This window comes from Gopherus evgoodei, chromosome 7, assembly GCF_007399415.2.
Source record: "Gopherus evgoodei ecotype Sinaloan lineage chromosome 7, rGopEvg1_v1.p, whole genome shotgun sequence".
In the NCBI taxonomy this organism is placed as follows: domain Eukaryota; kingdom Metazoa; phylum Chordata; order Testudines; family Testudinidae; genus Gopherus; species Gopherus evgoodei.
The window spans coordinates 113,173,737-113,197,490 of record NC_044328.1 but is presented as its reverse complement, the minus strand read 5'-3'; the positions used below and the strand labels follow the sequence as shown (position 1 = coordinate 113,197,490).

The following is a 23,754-nucleotide window of genomic DNA, read 5'->3' as shown; positions in this document are numbered from 1 at the left end:
TGATTATCTTTCCTACTGATTAACTATCAACTCAAAGATGACAAAAGTCATGGTCCAGATTCAACTGAGAAGTACTGCAACTACTCCAGGTGCATCCATCGATGATGTACCATTCAAGCTCACTGGCAAATTTTGTTACCTACACAGTTTTGTTTCACATAATGCAATGACTGATGACAACATTATGAAATGCACTGGGGCAGCCAGAGGTGCCTTCAGAAAACTTCAGCATTGTGTTTTGAAACAAACACGGTGTAGAACTGCAAACAAAAATTGATGTTACCATGTTGTCATCATACCACACTCCTCTATGGCCGAGATACATGGACTATTTATCAATGTCACATAAAATACTTGGACTAATTGAACATACAATGTCTACGGTAGTTAATGGGTATTAAATAGCAAGATTTGATTCCAAACACTGAGGTTCTTGAGTGCCAAAACATCATAAGCGGTGACACTTTTACAGTGAGAGCACAGCTGAGATGGTGCGCTGATGGGGTCTGCATGTCCAACAATAAAATACCAAAGGCTGCCTTCTATGGAGAATTGCACACTGGAACTTATTTTAGGAGCAGGCCAAGAAATCAATACAAAGACATTTTTCTGAAGGTAAACCTTTAATCTTGCAATGTTGACCTCAACACCTGGGAGCTCCCAGTTCATAACAAGGCCTCTGTATTTTGGACTGGAAGACTTTGAGAGTGCATAGACTGCTGCAATCAAGGAGAGATGTGCAAGGCATAAAAGCTAAAAGCAATGTACATTCATCTACAATTCTTTTCACCTGTGGCACTTGTGGACAGGGTTGCAGGTCCAAAATTGGTCCTTGATCTCATCACAGGATCTACAATAAGTGACTGTAGTACATCTGTGCAATTCAGCAAGAGACTTGATCGTATCTTTTATTTTTATTTTTTTTAAACCCGAATGTCCCTTTGACCAGACATTTTGTTTAGACGTTAGTAGAATTGTTGGTATCTGGTAAACATCATGTTTTCTAAATGAAAAGGGGTCTCCTACACTCCCTATGTCCGCTTCTTAAGTTGGCAGACAAAAGCCCCAGTTCAGCAAAGTACTGCAGCACATGCTTAAGTGCTTTGCTAAATCTGTACATTGGAGGCTCATCTAAAGCACAAAAAGTTAATGACAAGACTCCAGCTGACTTTAATAGGCTTTGAATGAGGCCTTAATACCAGGGATCAGAAGCTCAGCACTTTAAATTGGTCCAGCTACACTGACTCCAATGAAGCTGCATTGATTTATACACTGGTTTTCAACTTTCTTCCATTTGTGGACACCTAAAAAATTTCAAATGGAGGTGCGGACCCCTTTGGAAATCTTAGCTATAGTCTGTGGACACCAGGGGTTTGCGGACCAGAGGTTGAAAACCACTGATTTATATGAACTGAAGATCTGTCTAAAAGTCTATTCACCCTCTTCAGTGAGAATTTCAAATTAAGTTGTCATATTTCATTACACATCTTAATAGCTTAGCCTATTGGTTAGCCACTCCAGAAAACATTAGATACAGAAGTACCTGATATTCCATTAACACACAAGTGCAACTGCTGTCACCATTAATGGGTGCCTCCCTCACATGGAGAGATTTTATAGAGTAGCTTTTTGTTTGTAAGCTTCTGCTTTCTGCCTTGGAGCTGCTCCCAGGAGCCTTCTGCTCACTGTGCAAGGGGGGGAGGGGGAAGAGTGGTGCTAATGTCAGGGTATCCACCTCCTCCCACTCCTGCTCCCCGTTCCTGAAACCCATCTCCACAGAACAAAGCGGACACAGAACAGGGCTCAGGACAGAAGGAGCCTCCTGGCAGAAGCTGTTGTCTCAGCTCATTCAACTTGTATTTAGAGTGGGGTCAGCGTACTTAAAGGGGCAATACGCATCTGTCTCTCCCCCTCCCTCCCTCTCACACAGGTGCATTTCTCTCTCTCTCGCTCTCACACACACACACACACACACACACACACACACACACACACACACACAAACAAACTGTGTCTCTCAGCCATCCTGTCTCCCCTCCCTCCATTCCTGCTCTCTTGTGCGAGTGTGAGGCTACATTAACGTGTTAACCCTTGAGGGCTCAGCCAAGTGCTAGTTCATCATTTAGCAGTAAGGCATTCTCTGGGAAATATCCCATTCTCTTCCACCCTCTGACTCCATCACCTCAAAAAATAGTCTTATCAGGCGAAAAAAATTTCCCTGGAACCTAACCCCTTCATTTACATTAATTCTTATGGGGAAATTGGATTCGCTTAATATCGTTTCGCTTCAAGTAGCATTTTTCAGGAACGTAACAACACTAAGCGAGGAATTACTGTACCATACCTACTTATACAGAACACAGCAGTTCATGAAAGCTATATACATGACTTCATTTAATGCTGTTGGAAAAATTATCCTTTAAAACTCATGCATTTTTGTAGTTTTGTTCTTTTGGCATTTTAGTAATTGATGAAAAGAGACTGAACATGTTTGGATTTCTGTCATACTCCATAGTTACATACTTTATTAAAAATCTTTGGACATATATCAAGTGCCCTTTACTCTCATTTCCTCAGTTAAAAACATGAGTATATATATCTAGTATATCAGCAGATCAGTTCTAGTTAAACTAATAATGCACCAGTTTCTATCACTGATACACCATGGTAGTATTAAAAGAAAAAAATTCAGGGACTAGTATTAAACATTTAGTTAAAAATACATTTTTATGAACTAACAATATAGGGGTAATTAAATTACCTGGAGTACAGTGCTTCATTACAAAAAAGACAGAAACCATACATTCTTTTAAACTTTAAGGGTCTTTTGCTCAAAAATCCTTCTCTCTCTATTACTCTCCTATGAATGTTTAACATGCAGGTTTGGACTTTGAAATGTACTCCATTGACTATCGCCAGATGATATCCTGATATCAAAAAAAAATGCAATACTCACAAAAATCATGGTCTTGCACAAAATATGCAATGATATTTAAATCAAAGAGCTAAATTATTCTTTTTTCTTGAAGACCTACTCCATTTATTCTTATCTGATTATACACCTCTACCTCGATATAACACTGTCCTCAGGAGTCAAAAAATCTTACCACTTTATAGGTGAAACTGCGTTATATCAAACTTGATTTGATCCACCGGAGTGCGTAGCCCTGCCCCTTCTGGAGCGCTGCTTTACCGTGTTATATCGAGGTAGGAGGTGTATATTAACCCTATAGTTTCAAGAATGAGACGGGATACTTTAATTTTATGCTAACTACATTACCATACTATTACATTCCACCATACATTACCACCACCTTACATCGAAGGACATGGGGGTATAAAGAATCTTGCCTTGCATCTTCCTTTAAATGTGATTAAGAGTTGTTTAATTCATATGAAGCATGAATAAACAGTAGCAAGAGGTATAAATCATGGTCTAGCACAGTTTTCCTAACACTGTACCTCCCTGAACCCTGGGTATCAAACAGAAAATGCTATACCATGTTGAATTTAATGCAATGCACGTATTCTGGTAAATAAGACTTTGAATGTCAATAGCCTTTTTGACTTTAAAAATATACCTTTGGGGCAGCCAGTTAAGCTGACAGAATATACAGTAAATACAGAGGTGACTATTCAAAAAAAAGCCTGTTTTCCCTAAAATGAATCCAGGTGCTCCTTCCCAATATTTACTATAGAAAATACCTTGAGTACTACAAACACTGAAGCTGCCCAAATGTAAATATTTATTTAGGGCTAGATCAGGGATGGGCAAACTACGGCTCACAGGCTGCGTCTGGCCCATCAGATGTTTTAATCCGGCCCTCAGGCTCCAGTTGTGGAGCAGGGTCAGGGGCTTGCCTGTTCCATGCATGTTGTGGCTCCGTATGGCTCCCGGAAGCAGTGGCATGTCCCCTCCCCTCCCGCCCCCCCGGCTCCTACATGTAGGGGCAGCCAGAGGGCTCCGCACACTGCCTCCATCCCCAAGCACTGCCCTTACAACTTCCATTGGCCAGGCCCAGAGCCGCCTGGCCAGTGCCATGCAGGAGCCAGAGGTGGGGACATGCCACTGCTTCCGGGAACTGCTTAAGGTAAGCACCACCCAGAGCCTGCACCCCAGACCCCCTCCCGTGCCCAACTCCCTGCCCCAGCCCTGATCCCCCTCCCGCCCTCTGAACTCCTTGGTCCCAGCCCAGAGCACCTTCCTGCACCCCAAACTCCTCATCCCCAGCCCCACCCCGGAGCCCGCACCCACAGCTGGGGCCCTCACCACCCCCAACACCCTGCCCCAGCAAAGAGCCCCTCCCACACCTTTAACTCCTCATTTCTGGTCCCACCCCAGAGCCTGCACCCCCAGACAGAGCCCTCACCCCCTCCCGCACCCCAAGCCCCAATTTTGCGAGCATTCGTGGCCTGCCATACAATTACCATACCCAGATGTGGCCCTTGGGCCAAAATGTTTGCCCACCCCTGGGCTAGACCATCCCTAGCCTGGACGCAACTGAGCAGGAGGAGTGTCCATACTCTTCCCCCGCACAGCTGGATGAGGGCTGAATGTATTGCTGTTCTGAATGTAGGGAAGAGAGTAATCAAAAGTTCCTCATTGCTAGCAGGTAGTCAGGGCAAACCACAAGTGTGGGCAGCATGCCTCACCCCAAAAAGGAAGCAAGAGAGGAACAGTGACAATTCCTTATTGATGCTCCTTCTGGGGTGACACTGCTAGGTGCTAACTCATAATCAGGCTTGAGTCTAAATTTCAAATTAGCCCACATTTACTTAAGGTCCACCACTGTAAGGAGCAAGCAAAAGGCAGCAAAGCAAATTGAGCAACTGCTCCAGACACTGACCTAAGAAAGATTGGCACAAAAAGCAGTCTCCTGAGGTGCAAGAACTCTGTAGGTTCAGGCCTAAAACCAAGGGTAGGCTGAAAACACAGCTGCAGCATTAGACTCCTCAAGGGGCAAAAAGAACAGACAGGCTTGGATTTAGTACTAGCATTTCTGTTTTAGATTATCTCTCAGAGTGACTGAGAGGAAGAGCAAGGGCGAAAGGAGCCCAAGTGAGATAGCTGCTTTTTGCATCTTTGGCTGCGATATTTTCCTAACAGTCTCCACTTGCTAAGTAAGGGGAGATGGGAGGGAGGGAGTTGTTTTAAAATAACCAAAATTTATGATGTGTGTTTTCTTGCAAGGGAAAGTGGTGGTCTGTACAATCTTTGTGGCTCTCTCAGAAAAACATATTTGGTAGCTTTTTAAAGTGCAGTTTGGAGACAGGAATGCACTGCTGGCAATGGCAGTTGTCTTGCACGTATCTGCAGCCATTTATGCACTTCATTTAAACCTTTTTTTTGTTAGTATCAGCCTTGCTCCAGGTCTGCTGAAAAGACAAAGAAATTACAATGTGTGGTACTCAAGGGCACTCCAGACACTGTCTAGTTGCCTGAATGCGTGTGTATTGCTTTAACATACAACTTGGCCAAATTTTTTAAGATAGTTTTGAACCACTGCAATACCCGATTGTTCAGGTTCATGATTTTAAATAGCACAATAACCTGCATTAAAAAACAAACAAGAAATATCCCCAAAGCAGGAAAGATGAGGAAAAGCAGAAAAGATTTCTGAAAAATACAGTTCTTTGGAAACTCTAGTTACTTTGAGACAACTCAACATGGAGCTGGATCAAAGAGTAAACCACTGGCAACTACTAAATATTTATTTTTTATAAAGAAGGTCCAGATAATTACAATGGATACCTCCTGCTGTTCACATCTGTGAGATTATGGGTACAGTTCAAGAATTTACGGATATTTTTTATTGTGTTTTTGCACTTGAGAGTAAATTTAGTTCCCATAAAAGGGAGGGACAAAAACCCACTCTCTTTGGCTAGGCATAATGCATCCATATACTCCTCCAGATTGGGACTGTAAAGTACATTTAGATTATTAGTAACAGCAACGCTAATATCATTTACAAGACTTTCTTACAGCAAGTACTGAAGTTTATACATTTAAAACTTCAAATATACAACTTCAAATGTGCTGAGCAGCTCTGCAGAAGAACTTCAGAAAAACTGAGGAATCATCTCTTACACCTCACATATTCCAGAAGGGACCATCTGAAACAAAAAATCATCACATACTCCCACCCACAGGAAACTGCTTTTACCAAACAAACAAACAAGGACATTCCACTAGTGAAGTAGATCGCATCATGGAACGGGCTACCCAAATACCCCAAGGAAACAGGCTTCAATACAGAAAAAAGCCTTCTGACTACACTACCCTAGTTGTTACCTACAGCCCCATGCTAGAACCCATTCGGGGCATCATTAAACAACTACAACTCATACTCAACAGGGACCACACCGCAAAAGAAATATTTTCAGAAACTCCTCTTCTGGCCTTCAAACAACACACCTCAGCCTCACCACGCTCATCATCAGAAGCAAACTCCCCACACACCAGGGCCCAACAACTCAAAGCAGCACCAGACCCTGTCAGAAAAACAAATGCAAAACCTGCTAACATATGTCCACTGTTACAATGACAAATACTCCCCACAACACAACTTTCAAGATACAGGGTCCTATATATGCCTATCACAACATGTGGTGCACCTCATCCAGCGCACTAAATGCCTCAACAACAATGTGCATGATACTAGACCAGGGGTCGGCAACCTTTCAGAAGTAGTGTGCCGAATCTTCATTTATTCACTCTAATTTAAGGTTTCAGGTGCCAGTAATACATTTAACATTTTTAGAAGGTCTCTTTCTGTAAGTCTATAATATATAACTCTATTGTTGTATATAAATTAAATAAGTTTTTAAAAATGTTTAAGAAGCTTCATTTAAAATTAAATTAAAATGCAGAGCCGCCCCGACTGGTGGCCATGACCCATGCAGTGTGAGTGTTGCTGAAAATCAGCTTGCGTGCCACCTTCGGCACGCGTGCCATAGGTTGCCTACCCCTGTACTAGACCATCATTATACTTTTGAATGACCTCACACAGAAAAAAGTACAAACACACCATACCACCTGTGGGAAAACACTTTTAACAAAACAATCACTCCATATCTGACCTCTCAGTCCTCATCCCCAAAGGAAATCTGCACAACACCGCAAAGGATGAGCCTGGAAGCTGCAAATTCATAACTTTATTAGACACTAAAAATCAAGGTCTTAATAAAGACACTCTATTTATGGTTTATTACAACAATCTGTAACCTACTAATGTCCCCTTTTTTGTCCTGTGATTGCAGGGGTGTTAATATGCAACTTAGCCTTAGAATATGTTGACTACTTCTGCTAAACAATTTGTTCCATCTTTAGTGTAATGCTTAGAATACATTTCCCAGAGCTGAAGAAGTTGGTCCAATAAAAGATATTACCTCACTCACCCTGCCTCTCTATTTAAAACGTAATGCAGAAAGAGGAATACAGAAAATGGTTTGGCAGGAGAGAAAACAAAGGAGGCCTTGAAATATCAGGTACTCACAAAAACAACGAGGAGTCCGGTGACACCTTAAAGACTAACAGATTTATTTGGGCATAAGCTTTTGTGGGTAAAAAACCCACATCCATGCATCCGACGAAGCGGGTGTTTATCCACAAAAGCTCATGCTCCAATACATCTGTTAGCCTATAAGATGCCACAGGACTCTCTGCTCCACTTCGTCAGATACTCTTTGTTGTTTTTGTGGATCCTACTAACACAGCTACCCTCTGATACTTGACATCAGGTACTCAACCATTCTATGCCAATTTAAATTTAATACACTTTTCCTATCAACCCTGTAAATTTGGGAAATGCTCAATGTTTGAGGAACAAACAAACAAACAGAAGGACAAAGCAATTTTGCAAAGCACTTTCTGAAAAGGGTGAAAAGTCAAAACAACGTAGACAATATTCCAGCTTAAATACTTATGCTGAAATGCTTGTACAGTATATTTTATTTTTGAATACAGTTTGTCTATCATAAAAAATAGCACAATAAAAGTAGATTAAATTTGTCTTCGCTACACAGTGACTTTAACAGAAGGTACTACTCTATAAACAGACCATTTTAATAAATATGTCTGTAAATGGGTTTACATACAGTAACTAGTGCATTTTTTTTAAAAAGTTGTCTGTAATTCGGCAGTCTCATTATTAAATACTGTTGAGCGTGCAAGTACAGTAAAGCAATTAAACACATGCACAGTTTACATTAAACTATTTTCAACATTAATATACATAGAAAGTGGGATTAAACAAACTTTCATGGCAGCCATTTAAACTGGTGAGTTTTCACTATTTTGATTATCTTCAACCATTGTTACTATATGTGGAATGTTATAAACTCCAAAGAGGTTTTGGTTTTGAACTAGCTACTTATCTGCAAATCATCTCTATGATCTTAGAAGGCATGAAAAGATCCAACAAGGATAATTATCAGAATGGACAATAGGAAATAAGAAGAACTGATAAACTAAATGAGATTAAAAATGACAGTAATCAACATTATTCTGATTTTTAATAGGTCTATGTTGTTAATATCTCCTGTATTAATCTGCAAATATTAAAATTTCTTGGATTAAGAAACATAGCTTCATTTTTCCATTAACCTGTCAAGCTACATAAGCTAAAGTATAATTCCAGTTTGGATTTTTAAAAGTAAAAAAGTAAAATAAAATGTACTTTTCTTGACAAGAACATTTGAATATATGTAGGTTCAGTTATCCAAACAAAGGCAGGTCAGTTGACTAAATTATTTCCCTAAACATAGGTTAACAGAAATTCTAAGAGTGAACAGAAGGCAGTACATCTCATTTGAGAGGCAAGAATGATTGCAATCTATTCATTCCCAGCCATTTGTTTACAGAAAACTTGCTTGGTTTTTAAGTGTAGGCATAAAGAATTATCTTACAGTTCTCCAGAGAAGGCTTCATACTTTACTCTGAGCTACAGTGATCTTACTAATCAGCAATACAAATCACACCTGCATAAATTATTGACAAAAACAGTTTTACATAAGCATCATTCTTAGGGATTAACAATCTTCTAAAGACAGTGAACGAAACATCTGTTCCTCAACTATTCTGCAAATTTACATTGAAAAAAGTTTTCAAGAATGCCAAATTCCTCCCCCAACCCCCTCCAAATCTTCTACATATTTCACAGTCTCATGTGTTTTTATTTATAGTGATTTTTACTGTCTCTCCCCAAAAATCAAAACCAGTAAAAGAAGTGAAGGTCACAAACAAAGCTTGAATGAAAGTGCTGACTACATATACGTATGTGAGGATAAAAGCTACGGACTAAGATCATCTGCATATAGTTTATGCTAAACTAATTAAAAATATGAAAGATATGCTGTCATAGCTGGGCTGGCCCTTTAAGAGTGGTTGGTCTCAGCTCAGCCTGTGATAGCTCAGCTACCACCTCACTTCCCTATAAGCTGATCAATGCAACCATTACATTCATCTGGGGAAGAGCAGAGTGAGTTCCATGAAAGGGCTGGGACAGCTCAGTTGAGGAGGGTATCTGCAGCAGGGAGCTTAACTCTGTGATTGACCCAGAAGGGGGCTCCTGTGCCAAGCCCTGGAAAAGACTAACCCCCAGGAAGACAGCCTGGGGATGACCAGACTGAGGGGAAAGGACTTCAGAGAAGAAGCCCTGCAGGGTCAGCACTCTGAGACAGCAGGGCAGACCAGGATGGGCAGAAGACCTTTTTGTTTCATGCTTTTTGGACTTCACTAGACACTGCTACCTGACAGGTCCTCCCTGAGAGGACTCAGGTCTGTCGCAGAATTATTGTTGGGACTAAAGTGGGAAACAGAGACAGAGCCACTGCCACAGGGGACACAAGGGGGTGCAGAGTGGGCATACTGCCCAATATGCAAATAAAATTGTAAAGGCCTCTTCCAGCAAATCATGCAATACTTCGCCAGCTCAGATTTTTGTGCATGCACGCACGGTCAGATCAGCTACTCCATTCACATTTCAAGTACAGATGGCAATTTTACTGGCTATTCGACAATGCATGGTTACCTACATGCCAGTCTATCAACATAAGCTACTTTTAATAGTGCTTCATTTGTGGGTAGCCTCAATGACTAGAGAGGGACTACTTGTGGAGTAAGGTATTACTCAGCATGAGTAAGGGTGACAAACGGGAACTTATGCAATTAGAGCAGATAGCAGAACAGACTTATAATTGAACTTATAATAATCACTACTTCAGCTTGGCAGGTGGGCCAACACTTTCTAAAACAGGGGTGGGCAAACTACAGCCTATGGCACTCTAGACCATGCACCACTCCCAGAAGCAGCAGGCACCACATCTCTGCGGCTCCTGGTGGAAGGGGGTGGGCAGAGGGCTCCATGCTCTGCCCTTGCCTGTGGGTACCTCCCCCGAAGCTCCCATTGGCCGGGAACAGGGAATTGTGGCTAATGGGAGCTTTAGGGGAGGTACTCACAGGCAAGGGCAGCGTGCACAGCCCTCTGCCTCTCCTCCCCCAGGAACTGCAGGGACATAGTGTGGGTGTGGCGCAGCCAGGGCCAGGGCAGCCTGCCCTTGCCCCAGCGCGTGCCACTGCCACCTCAGAGCCACTTCAGGTCAGCGGTGCCAGGCCGAAACCCAAACCCCTCCTGCATCCCACACCCCAACTCCCTGCCCTGAGCCCCCTGCCACACCCTTCACCGCAACCCCCTGCCCTGAGCTCCTTGCCACACCTCGTACCCCTCCTCTGTCCCAACCCCTTGCCCTGAGTCCCTTCCTGCACAACGCACCCTCTCCCACACCCCAACCCCCTGCCCCAACTCTGCATGTAATTTCCCCCCCAATGTGGCCCTCAGGCCAAAAAGTTTGCCCATCCTTGTTCTTAAAGGTTTAGCTACCTGATATAGCTAGACCGTATCATGGTCAGAATTCACCCAAAATGCATACTGCATATAGGGAGTCTCCAATATACGTCTCCCCCTTATCTGTCATTTCGTATGTCTGTCGATCATCAATAGGGGAACGTGTTCCGTTTCCCGTCGGTCCCAATCCACAAATCCATCACTTCACCTTTTGTGTGGCTTTTCTTTGGGTGCTTCCTTCGACGGCTAGGAGACTCTAGGACAGAGGTGGAGGAGTGGAGATGGGGCGCACTCAGAGGAGTGGGCAGAACTGGGTGGAAAGAGGCGGGGGGGCAGGAAGATGCACGATGGGCCATTATTTCTGATGCGGAAAAATTCCCCGGTATCCACCATTTCAGTATTCATCGCCCATTTCAGGAACACAACCCTGACGTATACCAAGGACCCGCTCTAACAGCTCACTACACATGAACAAAAGACAAACACAACAAACTGTTGTCCAACCCTACAGTTTTTGCTACTACACATTCTACAATTCCTTATTTTCAATATTTTCTTTAATTAAATAAAGAAGAACTGAAATTTAATTTTTGATTGTTTGCTGCTGAATTTTCAGTACTTTTAAGCAATGAACAAGAACAACGCAGCGTATTTCCAGTTAAGGTGTGAAAGCACACGTAAAACGTAAACAGGAGAGTAACTTCACTGAAGGCAAGATCCTAAAATTCCTACATGAAGTAAAGTTCACACTGACATAAAAGGCTGCAGGAGAGGGCCCTAAGGTCTAAGGCATATCTTAACATCAAACTTGCAATAAAACAGAAATGTATGGTAAAGAAAATTAATGAGCCATTACATGCTATTCCTGCCTCTCAAGAAAAGCCTTTTCATTCTAAAAAGATTAAAATTCCAGATTTGCTGGGGCTGTTAATGCCAAACAGTTAGCCTGAAATCAAGAAAATAAAATGAGTAAAACAGATGAGAATTAGGCACTATTTTTTCCATTCATTAGTCTGATTTCCCTCCTATCTACTTTGTAGAATTAAAACAATAAGTCCTGGGGCAGTTATAGCAGCAGTAACGTTAAGGGAAAGGGATCCCCCTTTGAGATGTGTGCTTGTAAAACCTGACCCTCAACATGAACTTCTTAGAACCGAACCATCACCAACCCTTGTGAACAGACTTCCAATTTGTAAACTGTACACAAACTGAACCTATGGGGTTCATGCTGCCACACATTTACCCAAAACCCTTTGTCAACTACAGCTCAGTGATGTCCCCCAGGGCTTCAGGTTTGAAACACAAGGCTTCAGGAAAGGAGACAGATGAAGCCAAAACAAACAACACACAAAAATGCCAGTAAAGCAGGGCTGACTCCAGCAGCAAAGGCGAGAGAAAAAGCTAGTAAGAGGAAAAACAGTGGAGCTGGATCATTTGTAGGTCATAGAAGTAAGAGGTTCCCACTAGCAGATGGAAGGGGAGGGCCTACCCCTCAGCCAGGGCCAGTGGCAACAAAACCTCTGATGACTAGGAGAAGAAACAGAAGACAAATGGTACAATTAAAAGTCATGCTCATTATTTACCCAAAGCAAGGCTTTTGCTGAGAATGTAAAAAATGTAAAAGAAAGGTCAAAGCTTGATCCTCCCTTAGGTATGCATCACTGTATAACTTACAAAATAGGCTACTGATCCTGTGCATGCAAGTACAAAAGCTAATTTAAAAGCTACGTGGCAATGTGCAACAGCTTATCCGAAGGCAAAAATGAATCCTTTCAGTTCATCTGAGTTGTCTTTAGTCAGCAAGTGGTGAGGGAAAGAAAGTATTCCCTTCACTGAGTCTGCATAATGTCAGATCCAGCTAAACTATTGTACAAATTGTTTAGCTCATAGGAAGTCAAAGATATAATTAGTCATTGTCTCATACGTATCGCTGATAAAAAATTAAAGCAACATGTAACAGCATACTTAGCAAGATCTGAAAATGACCCTTTTACTCTCACTAGCATCTCCAGATAAACAAATTGTGAATACAAGTCTCCAGCATTCATGATTCATTTTAACAAAGCTCTGAAAATGCTTAATGGGTTTCTTTCAATAAAGTAATCAAGAAAAATAACTTTAAAGCAACAGCTTCAAGATGCTCCTAGACCATATTAAGCTACAGGTTTATAGGAATGTTCCTTATAACGTCAGAACTTCATAACTATCTGGGGGGAGCTTCAGAGAAGGCCACTTTATATAATTGTTTTAATTGCAATTTTTTCATATAAAGATGTACTGAGAGCCACACAGAGGTAATGAGCCATTTTTTTAAATTACTTTCATTCACAAGGGAAACCCACAATTCAGACGCTCTGCTCAGTGATTTACAGTTCATTCTTATTGTTCTAGAACATATCTGTCTATCAGGTGTGTTGGTCCCAGGACATTAGAGAGACACAAGGAGACTGAGATAATATCTTTTATTGGACCAACTTCTGTTAGTGAGAGAAACAAGCTTAAGCTTACTATAAAAATAGTGAATGGAACAATGAATTCACACTACTGTGACTCTTTAGGGTAATGCTGATCACTGATTTGTCTCCTGAATCACTGAGGTCTGAATATCACTGCTCTGGAGCCTTTTCATATGGATCCCATCTGACTAGTCATTTAACAAATAGCACAATTTTTTTTTTTAAATCACCTTTTATGGAAGGAACTCTATTTCCCCCAATATTTCTTCCTCCTCTTCTGGGAAACATGTTCTGTTGCTAGTATCTATCCCATATTCTTCTTTTTACACAGTAAGGCAAAGAATTTAATTCCCCTTGCATGTATTAAAATGTTTGACTTCAATTTTCTTTTCCATCATTAAATTGCTTGTCATCCCTTGGAAAACCTACTGTGTCCATATCCTCCATATCCCTCACTACATTGTTCCTTAAGTGACTGAATGTCTCATTGCCTAAAAGGGTAAGACAAACAATCTTAGTTTTATTCTCCACGTTTGCGTTGAGGGTTTCTGTTTTTAGTCACAATTCATGTCATTCTGTAAACTTGCTAATTCTCCATTGTACCAGATATTTTATATCACTGGATTAGTTTTTTTAAGAACCTCTATTGTCCATACACAGTTGTGTTACTTCTAGATGGCAGTAATATGGGAAAGCAGCATGGTCTTGTGAGGGATAGGAGCTGTGTGGCCTAATTCTCAGCTTCGATTGACTTCAAGAGAACTTGAGAGTGCACAGCACCTTTGAAAGCCATGCCAACTGAATTTTTTACCAATGTTTCCACAGACTACTTCTTGAGCAACCATGGGCAAGCCACTTAAAGAAACCATAAGGCTCAGAGTTTATCTGTAAAACAGATATATTTCCCTACTTAACATGGAGGGAAAATTGTTTGCATGGTACTTTGAGAAACCTCAGATAAAAGGTGAGATAAAAAGGAGAATTTAAAATGTCTGCTATACATTAAAATTAAATTGCCAATATAACTATTTCCTTTGAAAGCATGTCTTCACTTACAAAAGCAACCTGGCCAGACAGTATATTGAACTTTGTAAATGATTACTTAACAGACACCCCCAGATAGTTCTATAAGATCATACAGACATCAAAAACTAAACTAGAAAGACACACAACTCTGACATAGGAATGGATGGCATATTAATTCTTAGACAGAAAACATCCTAAACAGGCACTCAACATCAAATAATGGAAAGGACTTGTCAAAAAAACTGGTTTCACGTTAGCAAAGTAATTCATTGTCAATTAAAAAAAATGAGTCTCTTCTCAGAAATATATAACTATTTGAAAATGCACACATTTGTTACATTACTTGTAATTAATTGATCCCCCAATTTAAAATACAAAAAGGGACTCATTGCCGAGCAGCTGAAATAAAAACACAGAGAAAGGTAGCATTTTGCTGCTATCACAAGTCTTCCCATCTTTGTTGTCAGGGCTATCATGAGATACATATGGAAGAAAAGATCAATATAAATCGTTATGCCACTAACCTCCTTGCTGATCCTGATGACTCTGAGAATGGAGGAGAAAGAGATTCTGAGCCCTCAGCCAAATTATAGGATTTGCTTGTGTCAGTATCAGGTATTTCAGCTTTAGGTAACTCATCTGTTACAAAGGTCTGGTCAGTGCATTGTTTTTTAATATTCTGTTCTCCTAGCAGAAATAATACAAGACAGAGATTAATACCTGGTAGATAGTTTAGTTTCCCTTTTATGTCTTTTTCTGTTTGTTATTCTCTAGCTTGGAAAAGCCCCCAAAAAATTTAAATCATATTTCAAACGTATTTCCTCCCCTCCTTTGATAACCTGTGCAAGACTTCTATCACTGTTTCAATAAACTGCATAATTTTTCCTCACCATAGTAAACACCCACCATGAACCAGAGATAACAGCAATATTTGTCCAATATCTATTTTAAGCGAGGGTAAGAGAAATTGCCAGGGCTGTGTATGTGCGGTTGTCACCAATCACAGGAACTGACACTATATTTTAAAAATTAGCAAATACTCAAAATGTGGCAGCTTTGTTTTCTGGTGTCCAGTATAAATTCACTTTATATCTTACAGGCCACAGTTTTATAACTTAGAAGTTTGACAGCTCAAGGTAATAAGGTGGCTGTAAATAAAACTAAGCTAATGATTTGCCAATGCCCCTGGAAAGACAAAAAAGTCAACATACTGACTTTTTTGGTTTTTTTAAGTTAAGGAAGCATGTCTAGAAAATACTATTCTAAATCCATTCTATTATTTTATATTTGACAAATGTTTTTATCAGTAGTTATCCCCCAGTGATTCCCTTTGCCATTCCAGAGGGACAGAGGTATCCATTATTCCCTAGAAAATATTATAAAGAAACTAAATTGTTTTTATACCTTGTCTACACTCATTTTCCAACGTAGTTATGCCCATATTAAAACCATGCTTAGAAACAATACTCAAAACCTACTAAGCATTAGTCTCTACTATGGTATTGCAATAACAAGTGTCCTGCAAATACAGAAGATGTAAACCATGATCACTTAGAAGAAAAAATTTCAAGAATGACGGTCAACTATGACTTTGCCTAGCACTGCAGAACTGATCTTGACAAAATGCCAAATACTTTTGTAGCTACAGTGTGGATAAAGGCTTTGAGGCATTTCGTTTTAGGCAGTTTCCCTCGCCTTAAAATAAAATATCAAGAGGATTCACCTTGTCAGTTGCGAATGCACTGCAGAATTCAGTGAGTTAGATGGTCAGTTAGCATAAATCAGCATAACTCAATTGAAATTAATGGATTAAAAATGGGAAAGATCTATTAGGTCTGTATATAATCCCCCAAAAGGCGACCTATCCAAAATTAAAACTCTTTTTATACATGGCCTTAGTCAAAAACCGAATCAAATAAATATTTTAAAGAATACAAAAATATTATGAAGATGAGAAATTTAAGACACAAAGCCAGTCAAGAGCAAGTGAGATAGTTTTGATCATCTTTCCTCAGATGCAGTAAGAGAACAATGATTCGAGCATCATCAAAAACATGGTAGGAATTTGGAAGATTTGCAAAGCTTATTAAATAGAACCTGGCCACTGACAGATATTGCATCCACATGCAGAATTTTTGGGGACCACTGTACTAACTTTATAAATACTATATATATATATCATTGTAGGCATTGTATTCTGCTCCATGGAAAGAGGGCAGAGGGGAAAGGGTACGTTAACCACAGCTCCTCTACAAACTTTAGGGAGAAAGGGGTAATTACTGCAGTCTCTAGAACTGTAAACAGCTTCAGAGAAGTACCATCCCCTCGAGTGGTTTTCAGAACCACATTGGTTCATGTTAAGTTCGAGTGACGCAAGAGACAAAGAAAGAACCTGGGGTATAAAGTGTCAGCTAGAATTGACAAAGAGAGCTTGATTTTGATTCAATAAATGGACATGACCATTTGTCTGGAGGAGACCACACTAAACCCTGAGGAAGGGCTGGAAGAACTGAAACCTGCTATCATCTACGTAGAACTGACGGGGGACTTTTGGCATGTTTTCTGTGCGTTTAGACCTTTTGTTGTTTTGTATGATTTCTTTGTATGGTTCTGTGCTTAAATAAATGTACTCTGCCTGGAAAGAGCTGTTTGATTACTCATACTCAGTGGTGTACACTGGTCACAGCCCTTGGAGAGAAAGCAATGTGTAAGAACTGGATTCTTACTCAGAGTTACTGGGATAAACACAGTAAATTACAGGGAAGCTGTAACCTAAACCCATGGCCATGAAGGAGAGGGACACAGGTCCCTGCCCAGAGAGAGGTGGTAACTACAAACCTGAGAGGACATTCCTTGAGTAGACCATGGATAGGGTTAGAAGTGTAGCTACCGTGATATACTGACAATCACTAAAACGTAGAAGTCAATGGGAGTACTAAATGAAGAGCCAACAAAGTACATACCAATACATATCCACTTCTGTGAAGAACTAGAAAAAAAAATGTACAATTCACATGAATGTTTCTATTCTCATTAGTGAATCTTTCACATAGGAGTTCACTAGTGCACTGTTCTTTTCTCTCTCATCTATTAAAATTTGCAGGTTGACACAGAGAAAATTACCTTTAATTGAAGACACTGAGAAACACTTTTTTTTTTCTTTTTTTTTTTTTTAAAAAGAGTTGCCAAGAAAACACAAGATTTATGGATGAAAGAACAGTCAGATGCAGCTAAGATCTGGCAGAAAAAAAAATACAAACAAACATTCATTGAAATTTCAAAGACTATGGAACGTTCTGAGCATATGAAGTATAATGAATATTTTGCACGCGTCTTTTGTGATCACTTGCACCAAGCAAAATCGAAGAACACCAAATGATGCAAACTTGCTGGGATAAGCATATGAGGCAATGATGCAAGTACAATACAGCAGAATCCTCTGTGCTGTGGGTTGAAGATTTAATACACTAACATAGCTGAAAATATGATGGGAGTATTTTTTTAAGTGGATATGAGCAAACTTTAGAAAAAACTATGTATGACTTATTTTAGTTTAGCTTGTCAATAAAGCCCACAATTGAAAAAATACAAATACAAAGGCTGAATGAAAGATATATACAATCCTTATACATCATGATGAGACCTAGGTTTAGAACAGAGCATAGCTAGAAATTAATATTTCAGAGTCTTGGATCCCTTCATCTAATAAGATTTCAGAGGGAGAGGCAAAATATAAGAGAGATATCATTTGTGGAACAGGTTGAAAAAGAAACTTTGCCTCCAAGATTTCTAAAATTGTAATAGTTCAAATAAAGATTATTATTTACTGCATCAAGCTCTGTATGAAATAAGCATAAAGTTCAGGTGTTAAAATGGTATTTCCATTTATTTTTATTCATGAAAGCTCTGTCAGAGGAGATAGGTCACGAGCCATTGACAGGCGAAAGCACCAATGCTGTTACCGTGAGAAAAGCAGGGATTTAAATGGCTGATCAAGTAAATTGACAAGTTTCCTGAGGTAGCAGCCAACAACATGTATCCAACTTTGGTCAGTGGAACTATTTAGTTGAAATTCTGTAAGTTTCACATGTTTAAATTCCACAAGGCTCAGACTCTTAAGTACCCTCCAAGATCATCCCTAAAACATGACCACATTGCCACAACAAGCAATATCATAAAACAAATGAGACTGAACAATCTTATAGTGAGAGAACTAACAGGTATTTTTGGGGGTATTTTTTTGTCACTGCAGGTAGTAAAGACAGAATATCTATGCTGGATGTTTTTCCCACAGGCTGGACTACTCACATGCTTAACCTTAAGCATGTAAATATTTACCTTGTTAAATCACGACCTACATGACCACTGGGTAGTTGACTCTGTTTAATTGGTGGCTTTGGGGTATGCGTGCATCATCCTGTCTTAGGGAAACCCAAGAATTATTTTTATTTTCAGATGTATTAAACATTACTCACCTGTGTCCATAGTCTGTTCTTCAGCAGTGGGTGTCTCTCTCTCTTGTAAGCTCTCAATTTTCCTTTTACCAGTTTTCTTCCATCGGTTATTTACCTGATCCACTAAAAGCTGAAATTCACCTTTATGTTTATTCCCTGAAAAACAAAATTACACTCCTCTATGAAAAAGAAATTGCTCAGAGAACAGGCAGCACCATGAGTGTGCCAGGGGAGAGTGAAAAGGACATGAACAGAAACACAAATGCATAATAATGAAAACATCTCTCCATTTACAAAAAATCACCAACTGACTCACTGTTGCAACATTTTCAGTGTTCTATTTAAGAGCTCAATTATGAAGAGTGCTCACTGAAGTCAATGGGAGTTTTACCACTAATTTCAGAGGAACAAAGATGTCAGTATCTCTCTAGTTAATTTGTTAGTTTTTTGTTTTTTTGTTTTTTTTAAATCAACTTGGTTAAAACCTCTGGAACCACATATCTTTCTGTATTCAAAAATAATTTCCACCAGTTATTCTGGTTACTTTAGACAGTTATTTTACATCATCAACTACTAGGTATACAATTATGTGAAAGATGTTTTTTTTTTAAAAAAAGGTCAAAAAACTAAATAAGAGACTCAGGATTTTTCCTCCACTTTAAGAAAATGGAAAGTTGGGGTTTTTTTGTTTTTTTTTAATTATTGTTATTATTTTTTTTAACGTTTACAAAAATGTTGTCCATAAAACAGAATCACACATGCAAGGTAGATCAAGAGAACATGCAAGAAGAAATGTTACTAGTCCATTTGCATTTTGCTAAAATTCATTTTAAACTTTTTTTTAAAACAAGATGTGCTATAGAACAAAAACATCTGTTCGTTCAAAAGCCAGGTTAAGTGTGCAAGCACATTAGAATTAAATAGTGTTTGTTTTTCCCTAATACCATCATCTGCCGATTTTAAAAAAATCTGCTAAATAATTTAGTTATTCTTGCCATAATATTAGATAATGCTGTTGAAGAATTCTAGTTTCCTTGGGATTTGCTGGAGTACTGGTTGCTCATTAGGGTCCAGATGGCTCAGTGAATTGATCAGTAAGGGGATAGCAAGCTTTCCATCTCTGTCACTTGTCCTAATTCACAGTGGACAATAGTTAATGAGAATAATCACAAATGATCTATTCAGAGGCCTATGCAGAAGGTGCTAGAGATTTCAGTTCGTTACATGGTGGAAAGCTATCTACATTCCAAACCACCACTGTGACATTGTGCAGTCTTTATGGTTTTATAAAAATTTAATAATAAATGAATATAATGTAACTGAGATATGCTTCATGCAAAAGGTCTCTTGTAAGGTATCATGAAAAAGCTTATAATCTACTGAGTGTGATCATCCTATTTGTATAAATGTACCACTCTTGTATCTGAAACCAGAAATATGAAATATAACTCTGAGGGCTTAGTGTAATTATGTAAAGTGTGGACCATTAATGGTGGTTTGGAATCTTGATGACTCCCATTAATTAGGACCACTGTCTATAAATGGCTGTGTTTTACCTGTAAGTCTTCCTGTATGCATGTGTGCTGGCAAGTGGGTAATGAAGTCTTGCAGCAACATGTGATCACGTCACCTGAACTGGAATCCATCTTTAACCTAGTGTCTTTCCATTGAGAAGGAGGAGGAGGTGAGAACTCAAAGAGGGACAAAAGGATTCCCACCTTATACAAGAGATACATAAAGGAGTGGAAAAGAAGAAAGGGAGGGAAGAGCCAACATGAAGAATCCCCTTGCTACCACCTAAGCAGGGACAAGAGCTGTACCAGGGGAAAGAACTGTGCCCAGGCCTGGAAGCTGTCCAGTCTGAGAAAAAAATTACTGAAACATCTCTGAGGGAGAGATTACACTGGTCTACAATTTTTGAGAAGTCGTCTACTTCAGAGATAAAGTGTGATATTTATTATGTATTTTGATGTGCTGAATTCAAATATGACAATTAAAACAACTGATTGACTACTGTTTCTAAGATCTTTAAGTTTTTACATTTTATGTCTATGTATATTGTGTAGATACCAGAGTTTTAATCATAAATTGTAAACCTAGGTCTTTTCATGTGTTTATGGTTGCTTTACATGATAATATTTCACCTGTCCTGTTTATGTAACACTTTAAAAATCAGCAAAAGGGTTCTATAAATAAAATTTATTATGAAACAAAAGGCAAAAAACTATTATGGACATAGTTTAGTCCTATTCAGTATCTACTCCGCGCTTCTTGGCTTGTCTCTTGTATTCATTAAATGGAGCATCTCTTGTCACTGTCCAGCAATAGTCTGCAAGCATTGATGGGCTCCATTTGCCCTGATAGCCTGCCAGGAGATTCCACTGCTGTAGTCTGGAGCCCAACAGCTCTGCCTTACTCTTGGGTAGTTCCAAATTCCTGACAAGGTCATTCAGTTCATCTTGTGTTATGAGGTGTGGTTCAGAGGAGGAGGATGGGAGAAAAATCTGGGTCCTGTGACACTGATGGTTCAAGACCAGAAGCTTCATCCTCTTCCTCTTCCTCGTCTGACTCAAGTGAGAATGATTCTGGTGCATCAGGAACTGGCAGTCCTTCTCCGTGGGGTACTGGGAGTATAGCTGATGGAATGTTTGGATAATGCACAGTCCACTTTTTCTTCTTTGACACACCTTTCCCAACTGGAGGCACCATGCAGAAGTAACAATTGCTGGTATGATCTGTTGGCTCTCTCCAAATCATTGGCACTGCAAAAGGCATAGATTTCCTTTTCCTGTTCAACCACTGGTGAAGATTTGTTGCACAAGTGTTGCAGTATATGTGTGGGGCCCACCTCTTGTCCTGATCTCCAATTTTGCAGCCAAAATAAAGGTGATAGGCTTTCTTAACCATAGTGCTTAGACTGCACTTTTGTGATGCAAAAGTCACTTCACCACAAACATAGCAGAAGTTATCTGCACTGTTCACACAAGTACGAGGCATCTCTGCTCACTTTGGCTAAACAGAATTGTGTCCCTTTGCAAAATCCAACACTGACAAATAACAGAGCACGAAACTGTATGATTTCTAGAGTTGACATAGGGCAATTTGTTCAGCAGAATGATATAAGCTTTGTTATGATTGCATCATCCATGACTTCTAGGAAAAACATGATGCGATTCATATCATGTATGACACAATACCAGCTTCAGATTGCATCATTCATTGTTTTGCCTAAAAAGCAAGTACCGTCCAAACCCAGTCATAGATTTATTCATAGATCCAGTCAAAGATGTATTTTAGTCGTTTCTGGTTTAAATTGAGATCCCTTCCCTTTATAACTCCCTTATCCTCCGCCATTCCCAAGTCAAAGGTCGTATATACTGACCCAATAGCATATCTTGAAAACTAGAGCCAATCAACAATTTTAAGCATCATTTTCGTTCTCAGTGACCCAGAATTAGTAAAGTTGGACTACATTTATTTCAGAAGCATTTTGGCTGTGAAGCAATGTTATCTGTATTCAGTTTGATTAGATATAGATTTGTGTGTTTTATTTTATTTTGCTTGGTGACTTACATTGTTCTGTCTGTTACTAATTGGAACCACTTAAATCCTACTTTCTGTATTTAATAAAATCACTTTTTACTTATTAATTGACCCAGAGTATGTATTAATACCTGGGGGGAGCAAACAGCCGTGCATATCTCTGTCAGTGTTATGGAGGGAGAACAATTTATAAGTTTACCCTGCATAAGCTTTATACAGGGTAAAACAAAATTATTTGGGTTTAGACCCCAATTGGGAGTTGGGCATCTGAGTGCGAAAGACAAGCACACTTCTGTGAGCTGTTTTCAGGTAAACCTGTAGCTTTGGGGCAGGTAATTCAGACCCTGGGTCTGTGCTGAAGCAGACGGAAGTGTCTGGCTCAGCAAAACAGGGTGCTGGAGTCTTGAGCTAGCAGGGAAAACAGGAGCAGAGGTAGTTTTGGCACATCAGTTGGCAGCTCCCAGGAGGGCTTCTGTGATCCAACCCGTCACAACCACCATGGCTGGCACTACCCAACAAAGAGTAAAGAATGGTCATGGAGACTGGACTGCCTCTTTTACTCCTAGCAACGATCCCCTCTACTTCCAGAGGAAAGAGGAAGATCACTGTGTAGGAAAAATCTGCACTGCTGCCGCTCCGCCCTGTTCCATGCATAGAGTATTCAGTCCTTAGGACAATCAACATAACTCAGACACTCTTATATTATATATTACAGGGGGCCTTTCAAAACTTAACAGAGAGAAATGCCAGACAACTCACTGAACCACTGCTGATCCAGACCACAATTTGGAAATCTGTTTTTCTTGTTAGAAAAGAAATAAAAAACAAATGTTAAGGCATTTTGTGCCACTAGGAAAGGCTAAAAACACCCTAAAGGGGAACTTAAGGCCACACATCACTGATGTTCTCTCTTCGCTGCAGATGTGCACAGAGCTTGCAGAACTGCCTTTTCTGCACACGCACACATAAAGACACAGACAAAACCATGGCTTCCAGGTAACCAAAATAATGAGAAAGCTCCACTAATCATCTTAGAATTTTGTATTTGCTAATTTCACTTCTCACCTCACCTCCCCCAATCTAACACAGGTGAGGACTGCCACTATAAATTACACCAGAATTACATCAATATTTCTGTAAAATAAAGACTAGCTTTGAATAGCCAACTACTACCTTTTTCTGAGTGAAAATGTGAATTCAGAAAGACAGTCATAAGTGTTACAAAGAGCAGATGCTTAGTTTTTTAAAAACTGCACCAACACTAACATTATTACAGTTGCAAAATCAAGTATTCAAAAGTTATGAAATGCCAGAATGCCTATGCAGCCTTAAATAATTAATTCAGCTCCCCTGAAAACATAGCCTTCACGTTGTATAAAAGGAAGCACTGATTGCTTAGAAAAGGATTGTTCTAGGCTGGCTATCTTCAAC

At 39.7% G+C, this 23,754-nt stretch overlaps 1 protein-coding gene across 13 annotated transcripts in view; it reads right to left on the bottom strand.

Moving 5' to 3' along the window:
- RAD18 (RAD18 E3 ubiquitin protein ligase) overlaps positions 1–23,754 on the bottom strand; it is a 156,803-nt gene that overhangs the window by 59,731 nt on the left and 73,318 nt on the right. For 12 of the 13 annotated variants that reach the window (XR_004001236.1, XR_004001235.1, XM_030569312.1 and 9 more), the window contains exons 10-11: positions 18,802–18,936; positions 14,851–15,013 (exon numbers count right to left, since the gene is read on the bottom strand). Coding sequence is in view for 11 of the 13 variants with exons in the window: in XM_030569312.1 (XP_030425172.1) it covers positions 14,851–15,013; positions 18,802–18,936 (298 nt within the window). In the remaining 2 variants the exon portion in view is untranslated. Of the gene's footprint in view, positions 1–11,223; positions 11,306–14,850; positions 15,014–18,801; positions 18,937–23,754 lie in introns of those variants that run through there. The other variant, XM_030569320.1, reaches the window with a different exon arrangement.